Source organism: Rhinolophus ferrumequinum, chromosome 24 (assembly GCF_004115265.2).
Source record: "Rhinolophus ferrumequinum isolate MPI-CBG mRhiFer1 chromosome 24, mRhiFer1_v1.p, whole genome shotgun sequence".
NCBI classification, from domain to species: Eukaryota; Metazoa; Chordata; class Mammalia; order Chiroptera; family Rhinolophidae; genus Rhinolophus; species Rhinolophus ferrumequinum.
Window position 1 is genome coordinate 5,340,042 of NC_046307.1, and position 24,014 is coordinate 5,364,055.

The 24,014-nt window shown below is 39.7% G+C and overlaps 2 protein-coding genes across 8 annotated transcripts in view; one reads left to right on the forward strand and one right to left on the reverse strand.

The window, feature by feature from the left end:
* Positions 1–24,014, reverse strand: part of NSD1 (nuclear receptor binding SET domain protein 1) — a 164,757-nt gene that overhangs the window by 10,664 nt on the left and 130,079 nt on the right. For all 7 annotated transcript variants that reach the window (XM_033095854.1, XM_033095857.1, XM_033095853.1 and 4 more), the window contains 7 exons: positions 23,433–23,612; positions 14,956–15,112; positions 13,269–13,474; positions 10,352–10,464; positions 6,060–6,329; positions 4,574–4,690; positions 3,356–3,497 (listed from right to left, as the gene is read on the reverse strand). In XM_033095854.1, coding sequence (XP_032951745.1) covers positions 3,356–3,497; positions 4,574–4,690; positions 6,060–6,329; positions 10,352–10,464; positions 13,269–13,474; positions 14,956–15,112; positions 23,433–23,612 — 1,185 coding nt within the window. The remainder of the gene's footprint in view (positions 1–3,355; positions 3,498–4,573; positions 4,691–6,059; positions 6,330–10,351; positions 10,465–13,268; positions 13,475–14,955; positions 15,113–23,432; positions 23,613–24,014) is intronic.
* On the forward strand, positions 16,708–18,045 carry LOC117016529 (peptidyl-prolyl cis-trans isomerase FKBP1A). The gene is made up of 2 exons (XM_033095866.1): positions 16,708–17,140; positions 17,871–18,045. Exon 1 carries the CDS (start codon positions 16,725–16,727, stop codon positions 17,049–17,051), a length of 327 nt encoding a protein of 108 aa, XP_032951757.1. The 5' UTR covers positions 16,708–16,724; the 3' UTR covers positions 17,052–17,140; positions 17,871–18,045.

Here is a 24,014-nt window from a genome sequence, read left to right on the forward strand (position 1 = left end):
GAGCCCTGTGTCCATCTCTTACATGGAGAAATAACAATCTCACAAGCGTATTGAGAGAATATGACATAATGCACATAGCAGTAATTTGTAAACTTTAAAAACTCAAAACATGTCAGGGTAGGCCTAACAAATACAGTAATTTTTTATATGTATATGAAGAGGTTGTCTCTGGGCAGGGGTAATGGATTAAGTGACAATCATTCAGTCAAAATTGTCTAATCTTAGGAAGATTTCCCATTGCAGACTGACCCATCTTCTGTCACTGAGACTAATTAACACATATGTACTTTTTCATCCAATATTAGAAGTAGATTATTTATTTGGTTGAGCAAATAACAAAGCAGCGGGCTTATACTTAGGGTACAAACGATATGAGTACTAGAATCACTCACAGCCTGGTGAGAGGCTCACACTGCAAGAGCTAGCAGGGTCAGAAACTAACCAAGGTTAGCAGCAGGGTCACGTTTCCCTACTCACACCCACTGTGAACTTACTGAATGATGGGTAATTCTATCACTCTATTCTTTTCTTATTAAACAATTTATATGTGCATTGCTTTCAAGAATTTAGTGTGCTTATAACATACCTCAGCCATATACACAAGTATAAGATAGCAGGATACGTGACATAACTTGAAACTCATTCAGCATCTAGTATGTAAACATGACCACACAACAGGGTAGAGCAAAAATATCAGTGTACACCAAGGAAAGACTCATACCATTCTAGAAGAGTCCAATATACAATAATCCTGGACAGATCTGAACTTACTCAGGATGGCCAAAGGAGAAGAGATAAGTATGAGTGAGTGTGACATACATGGGAGACAGAAAATCACAGGTATGTGATAAGCCCAGGAAGTTGGATGAGTAAGGAGAGCCAGCTGCAAAGTTCTATCCCACCTTCCAAGGCTGTAGCTATTACAGGCACCTTGCATGGCACTCATCACATTCTATCTCGTTTCCCCATCCCACCCATGAGGAATCCAAGTCAAGCGAGGACAACAACCAGGTCTGTGAATTCTCAAACCATGCTATCTGAGCTGATATGAGAGTAAACAGAAATTTGTGGCTAGACATGGTAGAGGCAGCCATCCCCAAGGATAAACTAAAGTTCTGAGTACAAGTGTGGTACTAAAAGCTGTCAGGAGAGATATAAGAACTGAAATCATGTATGACTGAGTAACATCTGAATAATTAATACAGAGGAACCACATGCCCCCTTACCCCCAGGTGGTTAAAGAATGAAGAAAAGAATGAGAGGAGTCAGACAAAGAAACAAAGTAACACGGATATAATACATATTCTTTACAGCACTTTTGCAAGGATTGAGATAATATGCTTGAAAGAGTGCCTGGCATCTGATAAATGGTAGCTATTACAGCATTGGCTTGATAATTCTTGTTACAAAACAGAAATTTACCCAATGTACTCTGAAGCCACCCATTCAAAAAACTTGATACAAGTTACCATTTAAAAAATCAGTACCATAGTCCAGCAGAGTGCAGTGCAGTGATGCTCAAGCATTGTTACCTTTATCATCTACTACTTTAAGTGAAGTAGTGCAACACAAAAATATGAGAATTGTCAGAACCTTTAAAATTCTGAAAAACTTAAACAACTCCTGGGCAGTATATTTAAACTGTAGAGAACAAGATATACGGGGGTGGGAGAGAAAAATGTCTACGGATTTAGGAAAAAAAAAAAAAAAAAAAAAAAAAAGTGGAGCCGGCCTGGTGGCTCAGGTGGTTGGAACACCGTGCTCCTAGCTGAGGTCGCCAGTTCGATTCCCACATGGGCCAGTGAGCTGCGCCCTCTACAGCTAAGATTGTGAACAACAGCTCTCCCTGGAGCTGGGCTGCCATGAGTGGCCGGCAGCTGGTGAGAGCTGCCGTGAGCTGCTGTGAGCTGCCAACCGCTGACTGGAGACCGACTGCCTCAGTCGGGGGAGCACAAGGCTCATAACACCAGCATGGGCCAGGGAGTTGTGTCCTACACAACTACACTGAGAAACAAGGGCTTGAACCGGAGTGCGGGGAGGGGAGGCGAAGAAGAGGGGGGGGAAAAGCAACAGACCAAAAGCTGACCAAATTGCTCTTTAATTATTTTATCTTGATTAAGGTTGCCTGAGGTAAACACACCTTCGGCAAAGGAGAACTTTGGTCTTATTCCAGGATGCTCATATGGGATTTCTGCCTCCACAGTAATTAGACTATATTGTCAATTACAAACTACCTAGGCCAGCCCCATCTCAGTTTGAATGTAGGAGAGTGATCTTTAAATTTAAATGTTTTGCTTGTGTCCCTGCAAAACTCATTTTGAAAAATTATGTACTTCTTTGTACATTCAAAATTCGTTAACTTTATACATGTCTAAATATTTTCTTTTAAATCATGCAATTTAGAGGATGTCGTGTGTATGTATATATGCTTAACATAAATTCATCAAAACATTGATGCTACAGATTAAGCTCCTTTAATTTATGGAAAATATGTATTACTTTACTTTCAAGCCTCTCAGCCATATCAGATTGACTTTCAAACATCTTAATACTGTCCTGGTTGTAACACCTCACTTCACACTCTTAGTTCTTAGAGACACAGGCACCCAGGCTGGGCATGACAGAGCTGTTCATTCTCCGAATGTCCAGCTCTTTGGCATCCTAAAGGTGAGAGTTGTTTGTGTTAAAGTAGCCGTGAGTTCATAAACCATAAAATTCAGATGGGTAAGAGACAAATAAAGTGGATGAAGGGCAACTGTGAAAGGGATGATAAGAAAAGAGCCATGGATTGCTGATGCCTTCTAAGGCAGATCAATTTTCAGGGAGTTCATATAAAAGTTATGGAAAAGGTCAGGAAATTTATTCCGTTAAAACCGTCCATACCCAAAGCTTGAAGACAGTAAGTATGCTAAGTGAAATGAGTCACTCACAAAAGAACAAATACGTATAATTCCACTTATATGCAGTTCCTAGAGTAGTCAAAAGCACAGAGACAGAAGTAGATGGTGGTTGCTAGAGGATGGGGAAGGGGGCGTGTGGAGTTAGTGTTTAATAGGTGCAAAGTTTCACTTGAGGAAGATGAAGAGTTATGAAGATGGATGGTGGTGATGTGAATGGACTTAATGCCACAGAACTACACATTAAAAAATTTTAAAACGGTAAATTTTATATTATATATATTATACCACACCACTACCAACAACAAAAAAATTCCATGCCAAGTACCATCTGGAAAGTATTTTTATATACCCTCAGAGTTTGCAAACCTCATTTTGAATTACAGGGCATGTGGGACTTTTGGATGATAAAATCTGAAATTCCTTTCTTAACTCCAGAATCCTTAAGTGATTCTTACCTGCTTTAATGTCACTCAGGGCAAAAAGGCCAACACGGGTATCTCCATTCACAGACCATTTCTGTGTTTCACAGTTGGGCTGGCAGCAGTGATTCATGAACCGAGCATAGTTTCCTTTGGGACCAGCATCAATGATCCGGTCCTAGAATTCCAAGAGATGCTGCTTATCAGATACTTCCTGAGAATTCTAACACGCTGGAGTTCCTATTTGTAAAGTCTGAATCTCCCAGTAGTTTTCAAAGTGTACTCCCTGCCTCAGCACTAGCATCACCATCTGGGAACTTGCTGGGAATGCAAATTCTTAGGTTGCACTTCAGATATATTAAAACAGAAACTCTGAGGTGGGGCCCAGCAATTTGCATTATAACCAGCTCTTCTGAAGTTTGAGGACCACGCCCTAAAAGCAGCAGCTTGTCCCATCCTCTAAATTAGGCAGCCCTGAATCCTGGCTACACATTAGAAATCACCTAAGGAGACTTTAATACTGATGCCAAGGCCCATCCCAAACGAAGATGAGAACAGCTGGAGGTGAAGACTGCACAAACCATAAGGATACAATTTGATAAATGTCTACAAAGTTTCACACCAGGAAAGAGTTTTGTTGCAAAACTAGTGGAAGAAAAAATAAAGATGATGATGACGATAAAAATAAAGCTAGCAGTACCTAACATTCAGGTACAAAAAGGAATCCAAGATATACAAAAAATAAACACATTAGAATGACAGAATTAGGCATTAAGTTCCAAATACAATTCTAGGCCCCAATGAAATGAAACTCGTCAGAAAATTCCTGTAATTGGAAACCTAACTTGGGTTCCACAAGCTGAGTTCTATAGTCAATTTATATGACCTTCTCAACGCACTAATTAACTATCAACAGTCAGTTTCTCAATCTGTAGAATAAAAGAATGATTATTTACTTTTCTGGCTTCAAGTTTTAATCCTATAGGAAAAATACTAAAAGATATAGCCCCCAACTTACACTGGACAGCTCAAAACTTACACGAATGCTAAAGCAGCATTGTTTTGGCTACACACGTAGAACCAGAAATGAGCAAACTTACCTATTCCATCCACAACCTTGATCAAGCAATCTCTAGGAACATGGGGAAAGACACTATTTGGGTAGAGTACGACATGCCTTACAAACACTGTGGCTAGGACAACACTAATTTCACAATTTTACAAAGTCTGAAAATAACACTTTCCATTACTTACTTTGTCTAGGGTGAGCATATAGAAATTAGTGATATCATGTTCTTGGGCGTAACGGATTCGGGCTCTGCATTCTTCTTCATCTATTAGCTCACCCACATACTCATTCACAAATTCACCCTGGAACAAGAAATAGCTCTTGACTTACTGGCAAAAAGCACAACTGTGTTCACAGGTACACCTTACTTTAAAAAATAATAATAATAATGAAAATAACAGATTCATTATTCTCCATAGATTCTCCAAAGCAGTTCACGTGCATGTAACTGGTCACTTATCAAAAGTTTATTCAAGAAACATAAGAAATATGATGTTTCAAATATTTGACAATGAAAACCACCTCTCTACTCCTGCCGTTTGGAGAAACATGGGAATACACTGGATGTTAAAGACCGACCAAAATGGAAGGAAGCCCACTAAGGCTCCATTGTAATGGTGAAATGGACAGTCAATCCCTTTACCTGCCCAAACACCTAAAAGTCAATTTCCCTAAACTATGTACTTTTCCCTCGGAACGTGCTCTGCCTGCTGCCCTTCCACATTTCACACCACTGTCCTCCAGACTCACTACATCACAGTCCTACTGGCTTTCATTCACGTTGTCCCCTCTACGCAATGCTTTAACACTCAACTGACCTAAGCCAACAACTACTTATCTTTCAAGTCACAACTTAAAATAGTTGCAGAGACAAGCAAGTTCCAGGCCCTTTGCCACATGCCTCCAAAACCCTTTCTGCTTCCATACTGGGTTGATTACTTGTTCACTGTCTGCCCCGCTATAGAATGGAAAATTTATGAAAGCATGGAACGTTGTCTCTTATTGATCACTGCATCTTAGGCACAATGTCTCAGCAAATGACCAAACAGACCAACCCAGATTCACTTTCTTGCCTAGAAACAAACTTCAGTGAAATCCTTCACAAAGTATAACCAGAGTAAGATTTATATTATTAAAATGTCAAATAAGATTTATTCTACACTAAACTATACATTATCTATTTTTCAGAAATCTGCAGATCCTTCCAAGTTTGAAGTTGAAAATGTTACTGCTTTTTCATTAGAGAAGGCCTAACCGTCCTTCATGTTTTATGACCCCAAACCTGTTTTCCCTGAGTAAAACCAGACTTTATTTGTAGGTGATTAATACATCTGAATCCTGTGCTCACTATGCCCTCTCTCTTAACTACACAGCTGCTAGGATTTTCATAAAAAAGCAAATGAAGGCCACGGTGTCTCTGAATTTCCCTCATTTTTGCCATCCTCACACACAGTGAGCATGACCAATACTGAGGATTTTGAGAGACAATGGAGCACATCTATTCTCAAACCTCTAAACTCTAAAAGGCCATGGCAAGACACAATAATAGGTTAATCCCTACAGTTATTTTCCTTTATGATCAATTTTCACATATTCACCAAGAAGAATTACTCGTATTACGCAACTGCAAAGAAGGAAAAAAATCTGGAAATTAAGAAACGTTTTCTTCACCTTTTTAATATCTGTTTTTGTTCGGAGACCCCAGCCCCTCTGTAATGTGCGAAAAATTTCAACCTCTGGGTACTGGCGCTTTGTGAAGCACTGGTTCTGGCAGCGTCCCCCAGCAGGACAGACCGTGGGGTGGCACTCATAGAGCAGCATGCGGTTGATGCACTCGGAGTCTATCCCACAGGGGTTCTCGTCAGTAGCTTTACAGTTGCAACGAGGAATCTCCGACAAGTCCGCAGTGAAGATCTGTACCCTGCCAATTGGACGGTTCACCTGGAGAAGAAACACATACTGTAGTACATCAGGCAAGTCAACACAAGACAATTCAGGACCTACAAAAGGCAGGTTTCTTTTCCTTCAAGTTGCAAGCCACATTTTACACTATTTTGAACAATCAAGATTTAGTAGCATTATTCACAATTATTCACAATGGAAGAAAACCAAGTGTCCACTGACAAGTGGATAGACAAAGTGTGGTAAAAAATAATGGAATATTACTCAGCCTAAAAAGATAAAAAATTTCGAAACATGATATAACATAGATGAACCTGGAGGACATTATATGAAACAAGCCAGTCAAATAGATAAACACTGTATAATTTCACATATGTAACTTAGAGTAGTCAACATTAGAGACAAAAAGAATGGTGGTTGCCAGGGGCCAAGACGAGGGGAGAATGAGAATTATTTGTTGAATGGGTAGAGTTTCAGTTTTACAAGATAAAGAGTTCTAGAAATGGATAGTGGCAATAGATACAAACATTATGAATACCTATGAACTCCTAAATATGGTTAAGATGATAAATTTTATGTTACCTGTATTTTACCACCATAAAAATTTTGGAGGAAATAAAAATTTAGGCAGTTTGACATAAAAATAAAGCCTCACTTGACATATAAAATGTAAGTCCCACAAAATTTTTTTAAAAAATTAATTTCAAAGAAACAATTTCAAAGGAGGTAGGCCAAGTGAATTGTAACTGGGTTTGTGCTGTTGCCACATGGTGGCGCCACATTAGCTGCTATAGAAAAAACCACCACTCGAAGTAGTAAAGCGGTTGCCATGCAAATGTCTTTGGGTTAATAGGGGTTCCCATATGTGAAGATATATTTTAATATTTACTATCGTAATTTGAAATATTTTTAATAGACTACAGTAATATCACTCGTGCATTTTATTTAGTAGTGCTGCCAGTACTGAAAATTACAGTGAAAAATCCAGTGTGATAAAACATAAAGGTCAAATAGCTGCTGTGACACTGAAGCCATTAGTTTTTACAACTACGTACTTGCAACAATGCTGAGGAAAAAAATAGACATTCTATAATAGAGATGGATTTGTACACTATGAGAATGAGTCTGCCCTACTTGGTATTATTTCACTTGGGAACAGTCTGAGTCTTCAGAAACCTGTCCCATACATAAAATTTGACTATTCAGAAATTGTGTGATTTTCCTAAATTGCATTGCAACATTTGTGAGATACGAAATATATGTAAGTGGTCTAGTAAAGGTTCTAGCAGCCTTTCAACATGATAAATACTATAATTAAGTTCTTTCTTTTAATGTTCCTTTTAATTGTTTTGTCACATCAAATATTCCAGATTACCAATTCCAATCAATCTAAAATCACTATGATTACCTAAACAGTTATGTCTATCCTCTAAATTCTCAAATGGTTTTACTTCTAACACTTTGTTTGCCTCTTATTCTTTAACAATATTATAAAATCTATAATTTGTTTGTACAAATATACTGTTCTCAATCCAGTTTTTAATAATAACTTAAAAGGACAAACATCTCACTGCCAGATCTCTTCCCAGATTCTTCAAAATACTAGTAAAAACTGCAAACCTCTTGTTAATGCAGGAATACTCTTACCACCTGCAACTAGAAGCCATAAACCTACTAAGGCAAGTTGTACAGGGATAGAAGACAAGAGCTGAGTTCAATCACCTGAAACTACAGGTCCTACACAAAGGGTATCTGAACATTCACCTCTGATTCAAGGTCCCTTTACTTGACATCAGCAACCCCCTAAAAAAGTTTCATCCTGTTCCTCCTTTTCTTTATTTAAAGGTATGTTTCAGTCCTTCTTTATTGACATTTGATCTAACCTGTTATTAATCCCAAGTAAGTCTCTTGCCTAACGTAAAGCAAACAAACAAGTAAAACAAAACACATGGTTAAGTAAAAACAACACAGATAAATAATTGTAGGTAAATGCTCACTCTAGATCAGGACTGACAAACTTTTTTGTCAGGTGAACGTGATAACCACTACACTACGGAAACCTTGACAAACTTTTTTGTAAAGGACCAGACAGTAAATATTTTAGGATTTGTAGGCCCTAGATCTCTGGTGCACGTAGCTCAACTCTGACATTTAACCCAAAAGCAGCAAATATGTAAATGAATAAGCATGACGGTGTGCCAATAAAACTTTAGTTATGAATACCGATATTTGAATTTCATATAATCTTCATGTGCCAGGAAATATTTTATTTTTTTCCCCAACCATAGTAGGCCAGATTTGGTCCATGGACTAGAGTTTGCCAACTCCTGTTCTAAATCCTTTTCCTCGAAATATGTTTGTTCCAAAAAAAAATGAAGACACTGGCCTCTAACTTTTGTGACTAGATCACTAATGGGAAGTTGCTCCATCAATTGTCAGGCTTTTAACATGGTTGATAATGCCACTCTGAAATGTCTACCTTGTTGTTATCTGACATCTATGACTGTGGGAACTGGATCACTTTCCCTTTATTGAGGCTTACCTACATTTAGTATTATGTCTCGATGCACAGTAACTCCATTTAACTCTCAATATACAACCAGGGTCCAAACCTTTCAGACCCAATTTTAGGTCTTAAGGTTTTTTTCCCCAGCAGTTTTGACTATTTGTAAGGATTGGTATTTCATAACTTTTACTCTTTTTTTTAGAGGTTTACCAAAGATCAAAAAGAAAATTTACTTATTTTAAAAAAATGGAATCAAACTCATTCTATCCATTAGACCCTTTTATAAATCTAAGCTGTTACAGAATTTTAGTGTTTACTATTCTTATATCTTGTAATATTTTACTATTTCACAGTTACTCATTATTATTCATCAATGACTCCTAACTATGCAAAAAAAAAAAAGACTAAATAAGAAAATGGAATGGAATTACAAAAGCATGATGCAATAGTGAAATGGTCACACTAGTTTTTTCATACTGCTTTGCCCAAAGTACTGTATTATCTTTCCAGAAAGACTAGAAGACTAGAGATAACATCTTTGTAATCTGTTTTTACTAGGGTTGCTAGATTTAGCAAATAGAAATCCAGGACACCAATTAAATTAGAATTTCAGATAAAGAACAAACAGTGTTTTCATTTAAGTATGTCCCATAGAATATTTGGAACATACTTAAACACACTAGACTCTAAAAATGATGGTGAAACTGATTCCTAAGTGAAATCTCAGGCTATAAGACTTCAGAAACTCAAAACCAATGAGTACAACAACAATGCATTTCTAATGACAAAAAAGAAATATGGTATCCAGGAATAACCTTATCACAAATATTTTGCAAGAACCTGGGTGATCTCATTTTGTTAACAGAACTAATAGTATTCTTTCATGTTTTCTGACATTTGAGTACCAAAACCAACTTGATAAAAAAGGTTTTTAAAAAGGTTTTAATAAACACTCAAATGTCTAATAAATTCGTTCTATTCCTTTATCTTTACATCTGTAAATTATTCTTGAAAATGACTTAAAAATTTAAAAAACAATACAAAGGGCCCACTGGACTCAGATAAGAAATGGTGACGACTCTTGTACCAGGTAACTAAGGGTTACACAGACCTAACATGAATTCTCCGGACCTTGGGAATCCTAGTCATCCTGCTCACTGAAATCTTGAGTCGTCAGCCATTACCCAAGAAGACTCACCCAGGTGTATTGTCCACACTATCCGAGGACCATTTATCATTTTTTATCATGGCTCTTTGGTCCCTTTCAAAATGCAAGATGTTGGCTATGAACAGAATCTAATCTAATCTTCTTGTATGAGAAGACTTCCAAGGCAACAGAAAAAAAAGAGTATCAACGCACAGTTGATTGTCTAAAGTGCTCACGGTGTGCTGGGAATGGTGCCCTGGCACTTTGTTCTTAACTTCTTTCAAGCTTAGACTTCTACGTAAAAGCAACTATGCTTGTGCTTCCAGTTCTTGTCATGAATAGACTGAGAAGAGGGCAAGCTATCCGGGGTCTCTCCTCGACATGGAATCTCCTGAGATCTTTTCTTACCTTTATATGTTTATAAGGTGGTGGTTTCTTATCATTCTTTCGGTCTTCCTGCAACTGTCTTAGCTCTTTTTGAGCCTTTAACTCCTCAAACCTTGCTGCAGCTTCCTGAAGAGCTAAGAAAACACACAGCACAAGTCAATTAATCTCTGGGTAGAGCTATTTATTTTGCTTACCCCCCTTTTAAGTGGGAGAAAATCCATGTTTTAGACAAAAATCATCAACACTATATGGAAAACTAAGAAGTATATGACTTCTATTTCCAAGGAAGTTATAGTCCCCAGGGTATTCAGATATACCATTAAGACAAAATATAATCCATCCCTAAATGGCACAGCACAGCTTCAGAGGAAAATTTAAAACAAAAACAAGTTAAATAATTTGACAAAGCGCACACGTAACGTCTCCTAACAACCACCAGCCTGCACCTGCTCAGTGTAGTCACTGCCTTGGTCTTGAACCTCCTGCTTCCAGACAACATCTTGCCTCGTAGGCACCCCAGGTCACCTGACAAATTCCTCTGGAAGAAATCCAAAGTTGAAGTTTTCCTCTCCTTTTTGCTTATTCTCTACAGCACCTGTCCTACTCTTGTCCTAAGACTCATTCTGTAAATATCAATTATTAGCTCTGATACAAACGCAGACCTTCACAGATAATCTGCATTCAAGGCCTATACTTAATGCTTAAAAGATGCTTAAAAGATTGTAATATCTGAAAAGTCCAACAAAATCTTAAGATTCTCATTCTTCCTCATGTAAAGCAAAATTTTAATTCATCATTCTTGACCCAGGTTAAAAACTCTGAAAAGAATTCCAAAATTTCCCTCTTTCTTCTGTGGCTTTCCCCATGCTATCAAGATTCTTTAAAGAAAATCTCACCTCTGATCCATCCCTTTTTCTCCATTTCTCTGTCACCATGCAGCAGAGTTTCTACTTTGTGGAGTCCTCTTCTAACTTGTTCTAAAATTCCTTCTTTCTTCATCCTATTATCTAGCATGTCCTGCCTATCTACTTAACGTCTATCCAGTACCCATCATCCTCTCCACCCCATGGCACTCCCTGTGACAGGCTCATCACCTATGCCCAGAACTAGAAACAGCTACTTCACCGACATTCCTGGTGGCAGCCTCTCACCTTTTATGGTCCCTACACTCTACTCAGACTGATTTCTAAAACTCTACTCTGACATAGAACTTACCTACCTTTTCAGGTAAATAGCCCAGTGCTCCCCCGCCCCGTGCTTAAACTATACCAAATACTTGCAGGTCACTAACTCAGCATGTTAGACTAAAGATGTGCTTTCTTCTTGTTACAACATTTTAAGTTAACTTCTTCATAGTCAGTGTACGGGTTAAAAAATTGGATTCTGGCGCCCAACTCCCAGCATTTGAAACCTTCCTCTATCACTTACCAGCACCGGGACCTTGGGAAAGTAATTTAACTTTTATGTATCTCGGTTTCCTCATCTGTAAGATAAGGATAATGGCATCTAACTTATAGGATTGCCACAAGGATTTAATGCAGAAAACAAACTAAACAAGGCCTGACAACAAACGGCAACTATTACCATTCTGGTTCATTCTTCAAAGCATCACATAGGAAAGAAGCTACACGTTATTTCCAAACTTCGGTCCCCAGGGCAGTCATGCTTCTTCCTGGTGTGCTCCCATAGCATACCATACACACTTCTACAACACTCAGTAAATGAAATTTTGACTGCTGGTACCTGTGTCCAAATCCCCTATAAAAACATGTGTTCCTTGAAGGCAGAGGCACCCAGCCACCCCAGGATCAAGGAATAGAAAGAGCAGAATGCCAGAGCTTCGGCAGGCTCAGACTTGCAGTATTCTTGACACTCCACCATCTCCCACAGCCTCGGTGGTGGCCAGCTCTGTGCAGACAAAGATGTTGGCGACTGGGTCCCTCACCATCTGAGATGACAACACTCATCCTATAGTATTAGTACTGATAGCCCTTATCTACACAGAAACCACATGGCCAACAGGTAAGTGAGGACCCACTGAAGTAACATGAGGCAAATAGGACCTTTGAAAATTTCTTCCCTATGGACATCATTCTCATTCCCCAACCAGGAAGTTTTCACCTGCCTAGAATCTTCTTGCACTTCACCAGGCAGATTCACTTTCTTAGAACCCTTTTTGCCTCACCATGTGGACAAAATCTTATACTTAAATGTCCAAATAGATTCAAATAACAAGTGATATCTGTATTGCCTTTCAAAGGACAACTAATGGAAGAAGGTAATTATCATTGACAGAATACCAACTATGTGCCCTGAAAGTTGATTTTTTCATTATCTCACTAAATCAGAGCAAACTTTACTCATTATATAGTAGAGAAAACAGAGGTTCATAGTTGATTTGACCCCGTTTGGCCCCAAATGTCCCCCACTCCTTCACTGCTAGGCCAGATTATAAAAATCTCTTTTGATTCAGAATATTTATGTTTTGACTTTCACTATCTTATTTTGCTCTATAATTTTAGGTGAGTTTTATTATCTCCCCCACCCCCCAGCAAGCTAAAACAACAATAACAACAACAACAACAAAACCCTCCTTGGAATAAATGTGGCTCTGCTAGAGATTGTGGCCCTTGCCTAGCAAACCAATGTTTATTCTATAAAACAGTTACAAAACTTCAGTACTTGAAGAGATGTTGAGAAAACAGAACTTGTAAGACAACAAAAACCTCCCTTAAGGAAATTCCAGTTAAGAAAAAGTTAAGCTCAAAAACAATTGAGTTATGTGGGTCAACTTCCCTGCAAAATCCTGTAGCTGCAGCCACATATACCCTCAGAGGGCAGAACACAGCTGCTAATGGAATGTATGTGAATTCTAACACAGAGCAGATACTCAGGCAACAAGGTCTGTGTTAGTCTGAGAAACAAAACGGATAGTTACCTTTTTTGTATGTTCCATCTACTCCTTTGCCCATCTTATCCTTGCTGCTCACATCCCCTTCCATGTAGGGAAAGACTCGGGCCTGGTGGGTCCACAGATAGTCATTAGACCCAAAGAAAAGCACAGGGAACTCGCCCACATCATGTCTCATCTTATCGATGTTGGAAGGTACAGCTCGAGGATGGCAGATCTCAGCTGGCCACCACCTGGGAAAAGTGAAAACAAAGATGGGAAACTCTGGAAGACTGCAAGGCACTAGGAAAATAACCTACTTTTAGGATAGAATAAAGAATATGTCTGTCTATCCACATTGAAGTCTGACCTTCAGCAATCTTCTAGTCTAACCAGAGAACAAAATCCTGAGAAGATCCATCCTCACACACACGCTCACACACACACACACACACACACACACACACACACACTCCCTCGGACTCAGTTAGTCTACGTCAAGGAATCTATAAAAGGAAATAAGTAGAAACAGAAACAAAGCCTTATGACTATAATGTTCACTGAAGAATTATCTATAAGGATGACAACCTGGAAATAATCTAAATGCTTAATATTAAGGGAATAATAAAAGTAATTATGGTACACTATACAATGAAATACAATTTGGCCTTTAAAAAGGAAATTTTCAGTAATTACTAGGGGACAGAACAATGACATCAAGCAAGTCTCCCCGCAAAGCACATAAATACAACAACTTTAGGAAAACAATTTGACATCAGCTATTAAAGCTGGAAACCTCTACCCTGCTATTCTATCCTAAGAAAGCCCTAGAGAAGCTCCTATGAGTGTACACCAAGAAACAGACAAAACGTTCATGGTCCAAATGAGAACGAACATCTGAAGTAAACTACACTGTGCAACTATAGTGTGTGAATGAACTAGAGCATGGTGCTGACCACAATAAATCTCAAGACAATAATAGTGAACGGGGGGAAAAAAAAAGTTGTGGGAAAATATAGCAAAAATAACCCGTTTATATATAAAAGTCTAAAAAACATGTAGCATAAAACATTATACATATGGTAAAACTATACAGCAAGGAAAAATAATAAAAAACACAAAATGCAGTATAGTGGTTAGCTTTGGGTGTGAGGGGCATGGAGAGAGACTCCAAAGGATAGTAACGCGCTTTCTTTAACTGGGAGGTACATACACAGGTGCACAGGTGTTCCTTTTGTTATTCTTTAAAATCATGCATGTTACAATATTCTTTTGTATATTGCATGATCAATAAAAATAATTTTAAAAAGCAAGACACAAAACTGAGTATTAAACTATAAGGACAATTATTTTGAAGGTGCATGTACTGGTGTGTCTGCAAGTAAATATGCCAAAATGTTAACAATGTATCTTCTGTGTTTGTAAGGCCATGGGTTCGTTTTCATCAATGAATTTTCTACAGGTAGTATGTATTTATTCCCACAAACATGACCACAAACATAAAGTGAGTTCTTTTATTAGGTTGGTACAAAAGTAACTGCAGTTTAAAAGGTTAATAAAATTACAAAAACCGCAATTACTTTTGTACCAACCTAATAGAATGGAAAATTAATGGGGGGTTGGGTGGACCTTGCTTAATCAGGGAGATCATTTTTTAAAAATTAAGTATTGTATGTCAGAGATCCCAAGAAACGGGAAGGTGAAAGAAATGAGCGCCATCCCCATGCTCACTCACCTGTATCGTCCAACCTTTACCCAGACAATTTCCCTGTAGTGCGGCTTTTTGCCTGCCTTGCAGTCGTTGCAATACCAGTTTCCTTCTGGGATGTCAATGTTCAGGCATTCCCGATGAAAAGCAGCAGGACAAGAATCACAGCACAGAAGGCTGCCTCCTGTAAGAAGAAAACGCTGGCACTCAGAATTACAAGGCTGCATTTAAAGACCCAGCTAAAACAGATTTTGCTCAGCTCCTAACCAATTATTTCTCTCTCAGCCAAGGGCCTAGTAATTTAATCAGTTATTCAGAAAGACTTTCATAAAGAGTATTCCCTTTCCAATATTCCTGAACCACACCCCTGAGGGTTTGTTAGATTCACAGCAAATAAACATGAGATCTTATTGGCAAAATCAGGTTAGGGCAAACCTCTAAAAGTTGTGTATGTGTATACACACATATATACATTACTTCCTCTTCACTAACAGGTAACACACTAAGAGAATATCAATGACACACGACCAGAGTATACAGAGCACAAGCTTTAACTAATGCCCGATTTGCGCACTAAGATCATGTGACCTTGGGGAATTTATTTTCCTGAGCTTTAACTTCCTCAATGGTTAAGGTGTTTTCTACAATGAACAATAAATAAGCAAATCTGTCTCAGGAGTAAACAAGTGAATAAATTGCCGAGTAGTGTCTGACAGGTAATCAGTCTCTGTAAGGTCAGTTCTTTCCTTCTTTTTAAATTACTAACTTTTTAATCTTTTTTATTTTTGGCACTCTTGTGGCACTTATGACCACTTTTCAGAATAACATTTATAAATACATAAATGTAATACATAAAATAAAAAGGACACTGATCAAAATGTTAGAACAAGAGATTAGTTATATAAGTTTCTTTGTAATGCATAAATAACAAGATCTAGCAGTAGTAATGACTGCAAATATTTCAAAATATCAACAACTTCAGTAATTGTTATTTTCATTGGTGACTAAAATCACAGGTACTAATGTGGTTTGTTGATGTAAGTTTCCCCTCTCCATCCAAGTTTTCAGACAGTAGGCTTATTACCGTGTTTCCCCGAAAATAATACCTAGCCGGACAATCAGCTCTAATGCATCTTTTGGAGCGAAAATTAATATAAGACCGCGTATCATATCATATCATACCATACCATATATCATACCGGGTCTTATACTAGGGAATATGAGGAAAGAAGTCAACAGGATTAGTCTAGGTAGACAGGTGGGAAGCAGGCAGGACAGTCTGTGGTAGAGGTATAGGATATATAGAGAAGAAAAGACCAGAAGATAAAAGAGGGAAAACTGCATGAATCATCAGAGGAAACCAAAAGATGAAAAAGTGACATTTGGTGGAAGAGGGTAAGAAAATAAATTTGAAACATATTTCTGTATTCTAGGGATTGATTCCTTTCAATTTAGGAATTTACCATATTATTATCCTAATACTCTGGATAGTTACCTTCAGTTTTCTCCTATACATGGGCCTAAAAAAAGGTTCTAAGAATAGTCTCTTGCTGTGTTCTAAACAGCAGGATAATCTTAAATAGTGGGATCAGAAGTTCCTCAGGCTTTTGGGCCTCAGGACCACTTTATACTAAAAAAAAAATAAGGGAGGTCGCGCTGAGGGACGAAGCAGAGCCGCGGAATCGCCGCCAGGTCCGGTCTTGGTCCACGCCGCCCATCACGTCGCCCATCGCGCCGCCCATCGCGCCGCCCGCCCGCCCGCCAGCCCCGCGTCCGCCGCCGCCTCCGCCGCCGCCATGGGAGTGCAGGTGGAGACCATCTCCCCCGGAGACGGGCGCACCTTCCCGAAGCGCGGCCAGACCTGCGTGGTGCACTATACGGGGATGCTTGAAGATGGAAAGAAATTTGATTCCTCCCGGGACAGAAACAAGCCCTTTAAGTTTATGCTAGGCAAGCAGGAAGTGATCCGAGGCTGGGAAGAAGGGGTTGCCCAGATGAGTGTGGGTCAGCGAGCCAAACTGACTATCTCCCCGGACTATGCCTATGGCGCCACTGGGCACCCAGGCATCATCCCACCAAATGCCACTCTCGTCTTTGACGTGGAGCTTCTAAAACTGGAATGACAGGAATGGCCTGGCCTCCTCCCTGAGCTCCCTGTTCTTGGATGTGCCATGGAGGGATCTGGCGCCCCCAGACGCGCACACGCGAATCTGTACGGAGCTTTTCCTGATGTTCCACTACACTCTTTGTATAAACATCTACCCCGACTGAATGTGTTCTGTCCTCCAGCTTTGCTCTTCCCCTTTCTCCTCGTATGTGTGTTGACCTAAACTATATGCCATAAACCTCAAGTTACTCCTTTTATTTTGTTTTCGTTTTGGGGTGAAGATTCAGTTTCAGTCTTTTGGATCTAGGTTTCCAATTAAGTATTAGTCAAGTATTAACAGCACAAGTAATGGGTTAACTTTAGACTAGGAATTGGTGTGGGGGGGATGCAAGAATCTTTATTTTATTTTATTTTTTTGGATTAAATTTTTATCTATTATATATTAAACATTCTTGCTGCTGCGCTGCAAAGCCATAGCAGATTTGAGGCGCTGTTGAGGGCCGAATTATTCTCCAAGTTGAGAAATGTCCTTGGGTTGAATTAAGAGCCCTACCCAAAACTGAAGTGGGGAGGGGGAGAGCCCTCGCCCCCACTGCCCCGTCTCACTCTCCCCTGAAACCCTCTGCCTTTTAAAAGCAAATCGTTTTCACTGCGTTGCTGGACACTACAGCTCTCTGTCCCGGGCCAGCAGGGACCGCGGCCGCCTACGTGGCCTGGCTCACCCCACCCTATCCTGTGGTTTTTCTAATGGATAGTCAGGACTTTTATAATCTCATAGCTATCCAGGCTCCATTTCCTAAATTTTAAGAACTTGAATTGAAAGTTTAAATTGCAGGTGCTGTTTGTAGACACTTAACACCCAATGAAAGCCCAGCCATCATGACAAATCCGTGAGTGTTGTCTTAAGAAAACGATGCTGGTCATCACAGCTTCAGCATCTCCTGCTTTTTGATGCTCAGCTCCCCCTGCTCATCAAAATTTCCTGGCTTTTCCATCGTCCCTCTCACTCCTTGGCTGTCCTGTGTAGTGATTTGGTGAGAGGAACTATTACTGCCTACCGCCACCCCACCCTCCGCACTACATATGAGTTTCAAGTTTTATTATTGCAATAAAAGTGCTTTACGCTGGCTTTTCTCAAAAAAAAAAAAAAAAAAAAAAAAAAAAGGGAGATTCCCAAAGAGCTTTTGTTTATCTGGGATAAAAATATTGATATTTACCAGAGATTAAAACTAAAAAAAATTTTTAAATATTAATTCATTTTTAAATAACAATAAATCTACTGTTAACATAAATAATATTTTTGTGAAAAAACTATATTTTTCAAAATAAAAAATTTTTAGTGATGGGACGACCGGTTAGCTCAGTTGGTTAGAGCGCAGTGCTCTTAAAAACAAGGTTGCCGGTTCGATCCCCACATTGGCCACTGAGCTGCGCCCTCCACAACTAGACTGAAACAACCCACTTGACTTGGAGCTGATGGGTCCTGGAAAAACACACTTAAATATAAGTAAAAAAACAAAAATTAGTGAGCTCAGTGTTTTACACTTTTACAAATATTTTTAAATTTACTGCAATATGTTGTTTGGATGATGTCCATCAAAAAAACCTGATGTCACAGATAGTTGGAAAATGAAGTATTTTAATAATTTGCTTAGTAACTGTACATATTCCTTCTTTGATACTATTTACTAAAACTCCACATGGTGGACTTCATTTGCAATGTCAAATTTGAAATCATATCAATAAACTTTTAGTAGTATTACATTAAAACTCATTGATCTGTCTTGCAGTTTGAATGGTTCTTTTATATATGCATGCTTTTTTAACATCATGCATTGGTCATATGAAAAATGTTGGTTTGCTGAGTCTGGTAGATCTTCCCAATGTTGATTTATTTCATTGTGTACTATTAAAATTATCTTTTTTGTTAATGTCACTATGATTTCATCAGTAATACCAGGAAGCTGTTAAGCTCAGGATGGTAGATAATATTTCCCAAAATTCTAATTTTCACTCATATTTTATCACTGGCAACAATTTCTGTCAGTTGTTTTCCTTGAATCAATAGGCTCATTTTCATCCATTTTCAAGAAAATGTCGGACAAATATCTAAGTATAAAGAGCCACAGTTTGTCAGTACATTCTTACAACTAAAAATGGTTTTCAAGAACAAGGAAGCTAGTTCAGATTGGCAACTTAATTGCATGACTGTTTTTGCCATCACAGAACCATTTTACATGTACTTCCCATTTTATCACACAGAATATTAAAACAATGATCACTTCAGGATTGAGATTTAATAAAATCAGTAAATTTTACCTCTTTATGAAGGATATTCTTATGTGAAATTTCCATGTTTTTACTGCAAGTGTGTGGTAACAGAATACAATGAATGCTTTTACTTGCATGGTTTACAGCCAACACCTTGATTTGTGCTACGGTGCCAATTTTACCCACCACCGGTTTTGCACCATCAGTGCAAATGTCAACAAAGTAAAAAACGCAAGTAACATCTTGGTATTACTATGAAAAGAGCTTGAATGATCTCACGGAAGTTCCTGAAAGAGTCTCTGGGCGCTCCCTGCTTCCCAAGGAAACATGAATCACTGAGAGCCACTGCTGCAGCTACTAAGTTTTCTTGGGGACTTGTTTATCTGGGATAAAAATGAACATGAGTATCCATTAATGGACTGGGTAGCTTTTGAGAGTCCAAGCCAAAGTTAGGACTGCCATCACACGGGCACTTCTATTCTGAAACCATCTCATTCTGAAGTGAAAAACTGTCTGAAACTGTTTGATCTTCCTGTTCAAGAAACATCAAAAACTTGGAGCTTGCACTTCAGCAGCTGTTTTCATTCTAAGAGTAGAATTACAGAATGTTACATTTAAGTGCTATTAAATAACAAAACGCTGTCTTTAATTTTCTTCTAAACAAAAGAAAGATGATATGATAATAGGCAGCAGTGTTCACCAAAACAGTCTTATAAGAAGCAGACATTCTAAGAACAAAAAGGAATGTATGATGCCATCAATTTTTATACAGGACAATAACAAAGTTAACCTATCTGAAACCAAAAACAACATACTCCTCTTTGTGCACTGAAACATTCCTAAATACACCAAGGTTCCACTTTCCACCCATATTAGCACTTAATATTCTATTTGGTTATATTAGCATCATAACTGGAGAACACAAAATGTCCAGATGCGAAACCTAGTCAGTAGGTGTATCTTGTCCCTAAATTGTCATGTATATGAATCTTGAGAGAAAAAAAAGCAGATATTCAAAAAAGGAAAAGTCAGGAAAACTGTATCAAAAAAATTACTAATTAATAAAATTTAGCCAATTTCAAAAAGAATAAAGAAAGTGGATAAGAGAACCAGTGTTATCCTAAAAACCAGAAGATAGTGGATCAATGTCCACAAAAATCTTAGAGAAAGAACATGTAGCCTAAACATTTATAGTAACCCAACCAACATGTGTTTCTGCTCGTCGTGCGGGGTGGCCTGCGGGGTCTCTGGTCCCGCTCCTCACATAAGAACGCAGGATACGGTGAGGCCAAAAAGGAACACCCACAGAGCCATAAATAGGGGAGTCATCTCCCCCTACAGTCTCGCTGGCAGCTGGGTTGGAGACACAGGAAGCAGGAGCCACAGAATCCGCAATCCACACTCCGCCACACTCCGCGCTTGCTAGCTGCAATCTGTTCTTGCTAGCTCAGCCACCATCTTCTTGCTAGACCCCATTTGCTGCTAGCGTAGCCACGGCAGTTATATTAGTGCCCAATGGCTCACTGGTTACAGCTGACGGCCAACTAGCCAGCACCTTTCCACGTGAGGCCAAGAGCCTAGAAACTGCACTCCTGGCTCTGTCCCCACACTGCTATAGAGGCAAATGACCAACAGCCTCAAGTAGAGAATTACAACACCTATGGTTGCTTCTTAGAAGTTCAGACAACCAAGAGCAAAATTAAAATAAGGAATTCAGAACTACAAGTAAATTGATAAGCAATGAGTACTAAGTCCTCCATTTCACTAGCAAAAATCAGGCTGCGAGAAATGGAAAGGAAAGAAATTGTGAATAATAATAATATTAACTCTGTTCCAGAGGAGAAATATTTTTAAATTGAAAAACAATATAAAGGGCCGGCCTGGTGGCTCAGGTGCTTGGAGCGCTGTGCTCCTAATGCCAAGGTTGCCAGTTCGATTCCCACGTGGGCGAGTGAGCTGCGCCCTCTACAGCTAAGATTGTGAACAACAGCTCTCCCTGGAGCTGGGCTGCCGTGAGCAGCCAGAGTGAGCTGCCACGGGCTGCTGTGTGCTGCGGTGGGCTGCCATGAGTGGGTGATGGCCAGTGTGAGTGTCCAGCAGCCAGCGTGAGCAGCCGGCAGCCAGTGAGAGCTGCCCTGAGCTGCCCACCTACGACCGGCAACTGACTGCCCCAGCCGGGGGCCGTCATAGGCTCATAACACCAGCATGGGCCAGGGAGCTGTGTCCTACACAACTAGACTGAGAAACAACAGCTTGAACTGGAGTCGGGGGTGGGTAGGTGGAAGAAAGAAAGGGGAAAAAATAAAAATATAAATTTTTTCCCTTCCACTTTATAACACCTTTTAGGAACTAATATTCCTTATAGTAAGGAAATTCATAAATTTCTTCTCTTTCGTTTCTTCAGTTCAAATCATGTAAAATTAATTTAAAAAAATTATACCACGATACCATCTTCTAGAATTGTTTATATCCAGTTATCTATACCTTCCATCTGTTTATATGCATAGATGTCTGGAGTAATATCACTTAATATTAAGCAATGTTTTTTTCTGATGGTGGGACTTTGGATGATTTGGGGTTCTTTCATTCTCTCGCCTCCAGTTTATTTTTTTCTTCTTTTTCCAGCTTTATTGAGATATAGTTTACATATAACACTATGTAAGTTTAAAGTGTACCACATAATGACCTGATATGTATACACTGTGAAATGATTATACAATAAGATTAGGTAACATATCCGACATATCACAGTTACAATTTTTTTTAAACGATCCACTGTGGGGACAGAGCCAGGAGAGCAGTTTCCAGGCTCTCGGCCTCATGTGGAAAGGTGCTGGCTCGGTTATTAGATGGCCATCAGCTGTAATCAGATGGCCATCAGCTGTTACTGGTTAGCCATTAGCCACTAATATATCTGCTGTGGCTATGCTAGGGAGTTGGTTGGTTGGTTGGTAGAGAAGCGGACTGTGGCTAGCAAGTGGATTGTGGATTGCGGGTCGCGTTGATCCTACTTCCTGAATCTTGCCTGGCCGCCAGCAAGACTGGAGTGCAGGAAGACCCCTTGTTGGGGGTACTGGCAGATGTTTGCTTTTGTGTTTCGACCAGCTGCGTCGAGAATATAGTGGTATGAACTCCCCTATCTATGGCTCCGTTGTTGTTCCTTTTTGGCCTCACCATATCCTACATTCTTATTTTTTTTTTTGGAAGGGGAACAGAACTTTATTGGGGAACAGTGTGTACTTCCAGGCCTTTTTTCCAAGTCAAGTTGTTGTCCGTTTAATCCTAGTTGTGGAGGGTGCCGCTCAGCCCCAAGTTGCCGTCCCCTCAGTCCTAGTTGTGGAGGGCACAGCTCAGCTCCAGGTCCGGTTGCCGTTGCTAGTTGCAGGGGGCACAGCCCATCCCTTGCAGGAGTCGAACCTGCAACCTTGTGGTTGAGAGGACGCGCTCCAACCAACTGAGCCATCCGGGAGCTCAGCGGCAGCTCAGCTCAAGGTGCCGTGCTCAATCCCAGTTGCAGGGGGCGGAGCCCACCATCCCTTGCGGGACTCGAGGAGCCAAACCAGCAACCCTGTGGTTGAGAGCCCACCGGCCCATGTGGGAATCGAACCAGCAGCCTTCGGAGTTAGGAGCACGGAGCTCTAACCGCCTGAGCCACTAGGCTGGCCCCTATCCTGCATTCTTGTGTGGGGCGCGGGAGCTGAGTCCCTGCATGACATCCACTCTCTTAGCAACTTTCAAATATACAATACAGTATTGTTAACTATAGTCACCATGCTGTACATTACATCCCCCAAACTTAATTCATCTTGTAACTAGAAGTTTGTACCATTTGACCACATTCCCCCGTTTTCCAAGAGTGATTCTGTTTCCTTTCTTGTGTATTTTTCTTTATTGCTTCAATTGTTTAACATTTTAATAAAAATCAAGTCATTACTCAAAATAAAAATAAAACCTCTCCCTAATGGGGAACAAAACCAAGTTTAAAAGCTCTGCTGTTATCATTAATTCAGGACACCACCTCCCAATAGTTCTTATAGTGGCAATGTGAAGAAAACTTTCCAAAGCAATTCAAATATTGTATTAATCTCTTTTTAGACTATTCATACATCACGAAGTCCTGTCTTACCTTCTGAGCACACGAAACACCAGCTCACATTAACGTGCTCATGATTCCGGCAGCCCCGCCTGGGTGCAAAGTGGTTGGGGCAGATGATGCTATTAGACGCTAGGATCTTTGAGCCAGCAGCCAGGCAAAAGTCATTGGCATGGTATGCCACAGGGCAGCGGACACAGCGCATCAAACGACCTAGAAATATGAGAAGTAGGAAAACCAGGGAGGAGCAAAAGAAAAATAAAGAGATTAAATATAAAAAAATGTGAGCTATTCAAGTGTATTTGCTAGAACTGAGAAAATGTCACAAATAGAAGGAAGTACTACTACGGCAATGGGTCTTAAACATCCAATTCACTATGAAAAGCTCAGGTGGCAGGTATGTGTAAGTCGCCACAAAGAGTCAGAACCCACAACTGTTTTAAGTGAGTCTGCATCATCAAGGAAAGCCCACTCCAACCCCTGACCTTACTCCTAGGAAACCTGGAATCACCTGCAAACTAAATGGGGGTGGTTTGGGCTGGGGGTGGGGATGTGCACACTGAGAATGAAAGGCCAGCTGGGAAGAACACTACTGCTCGCTCTTGTTGCCTGGCA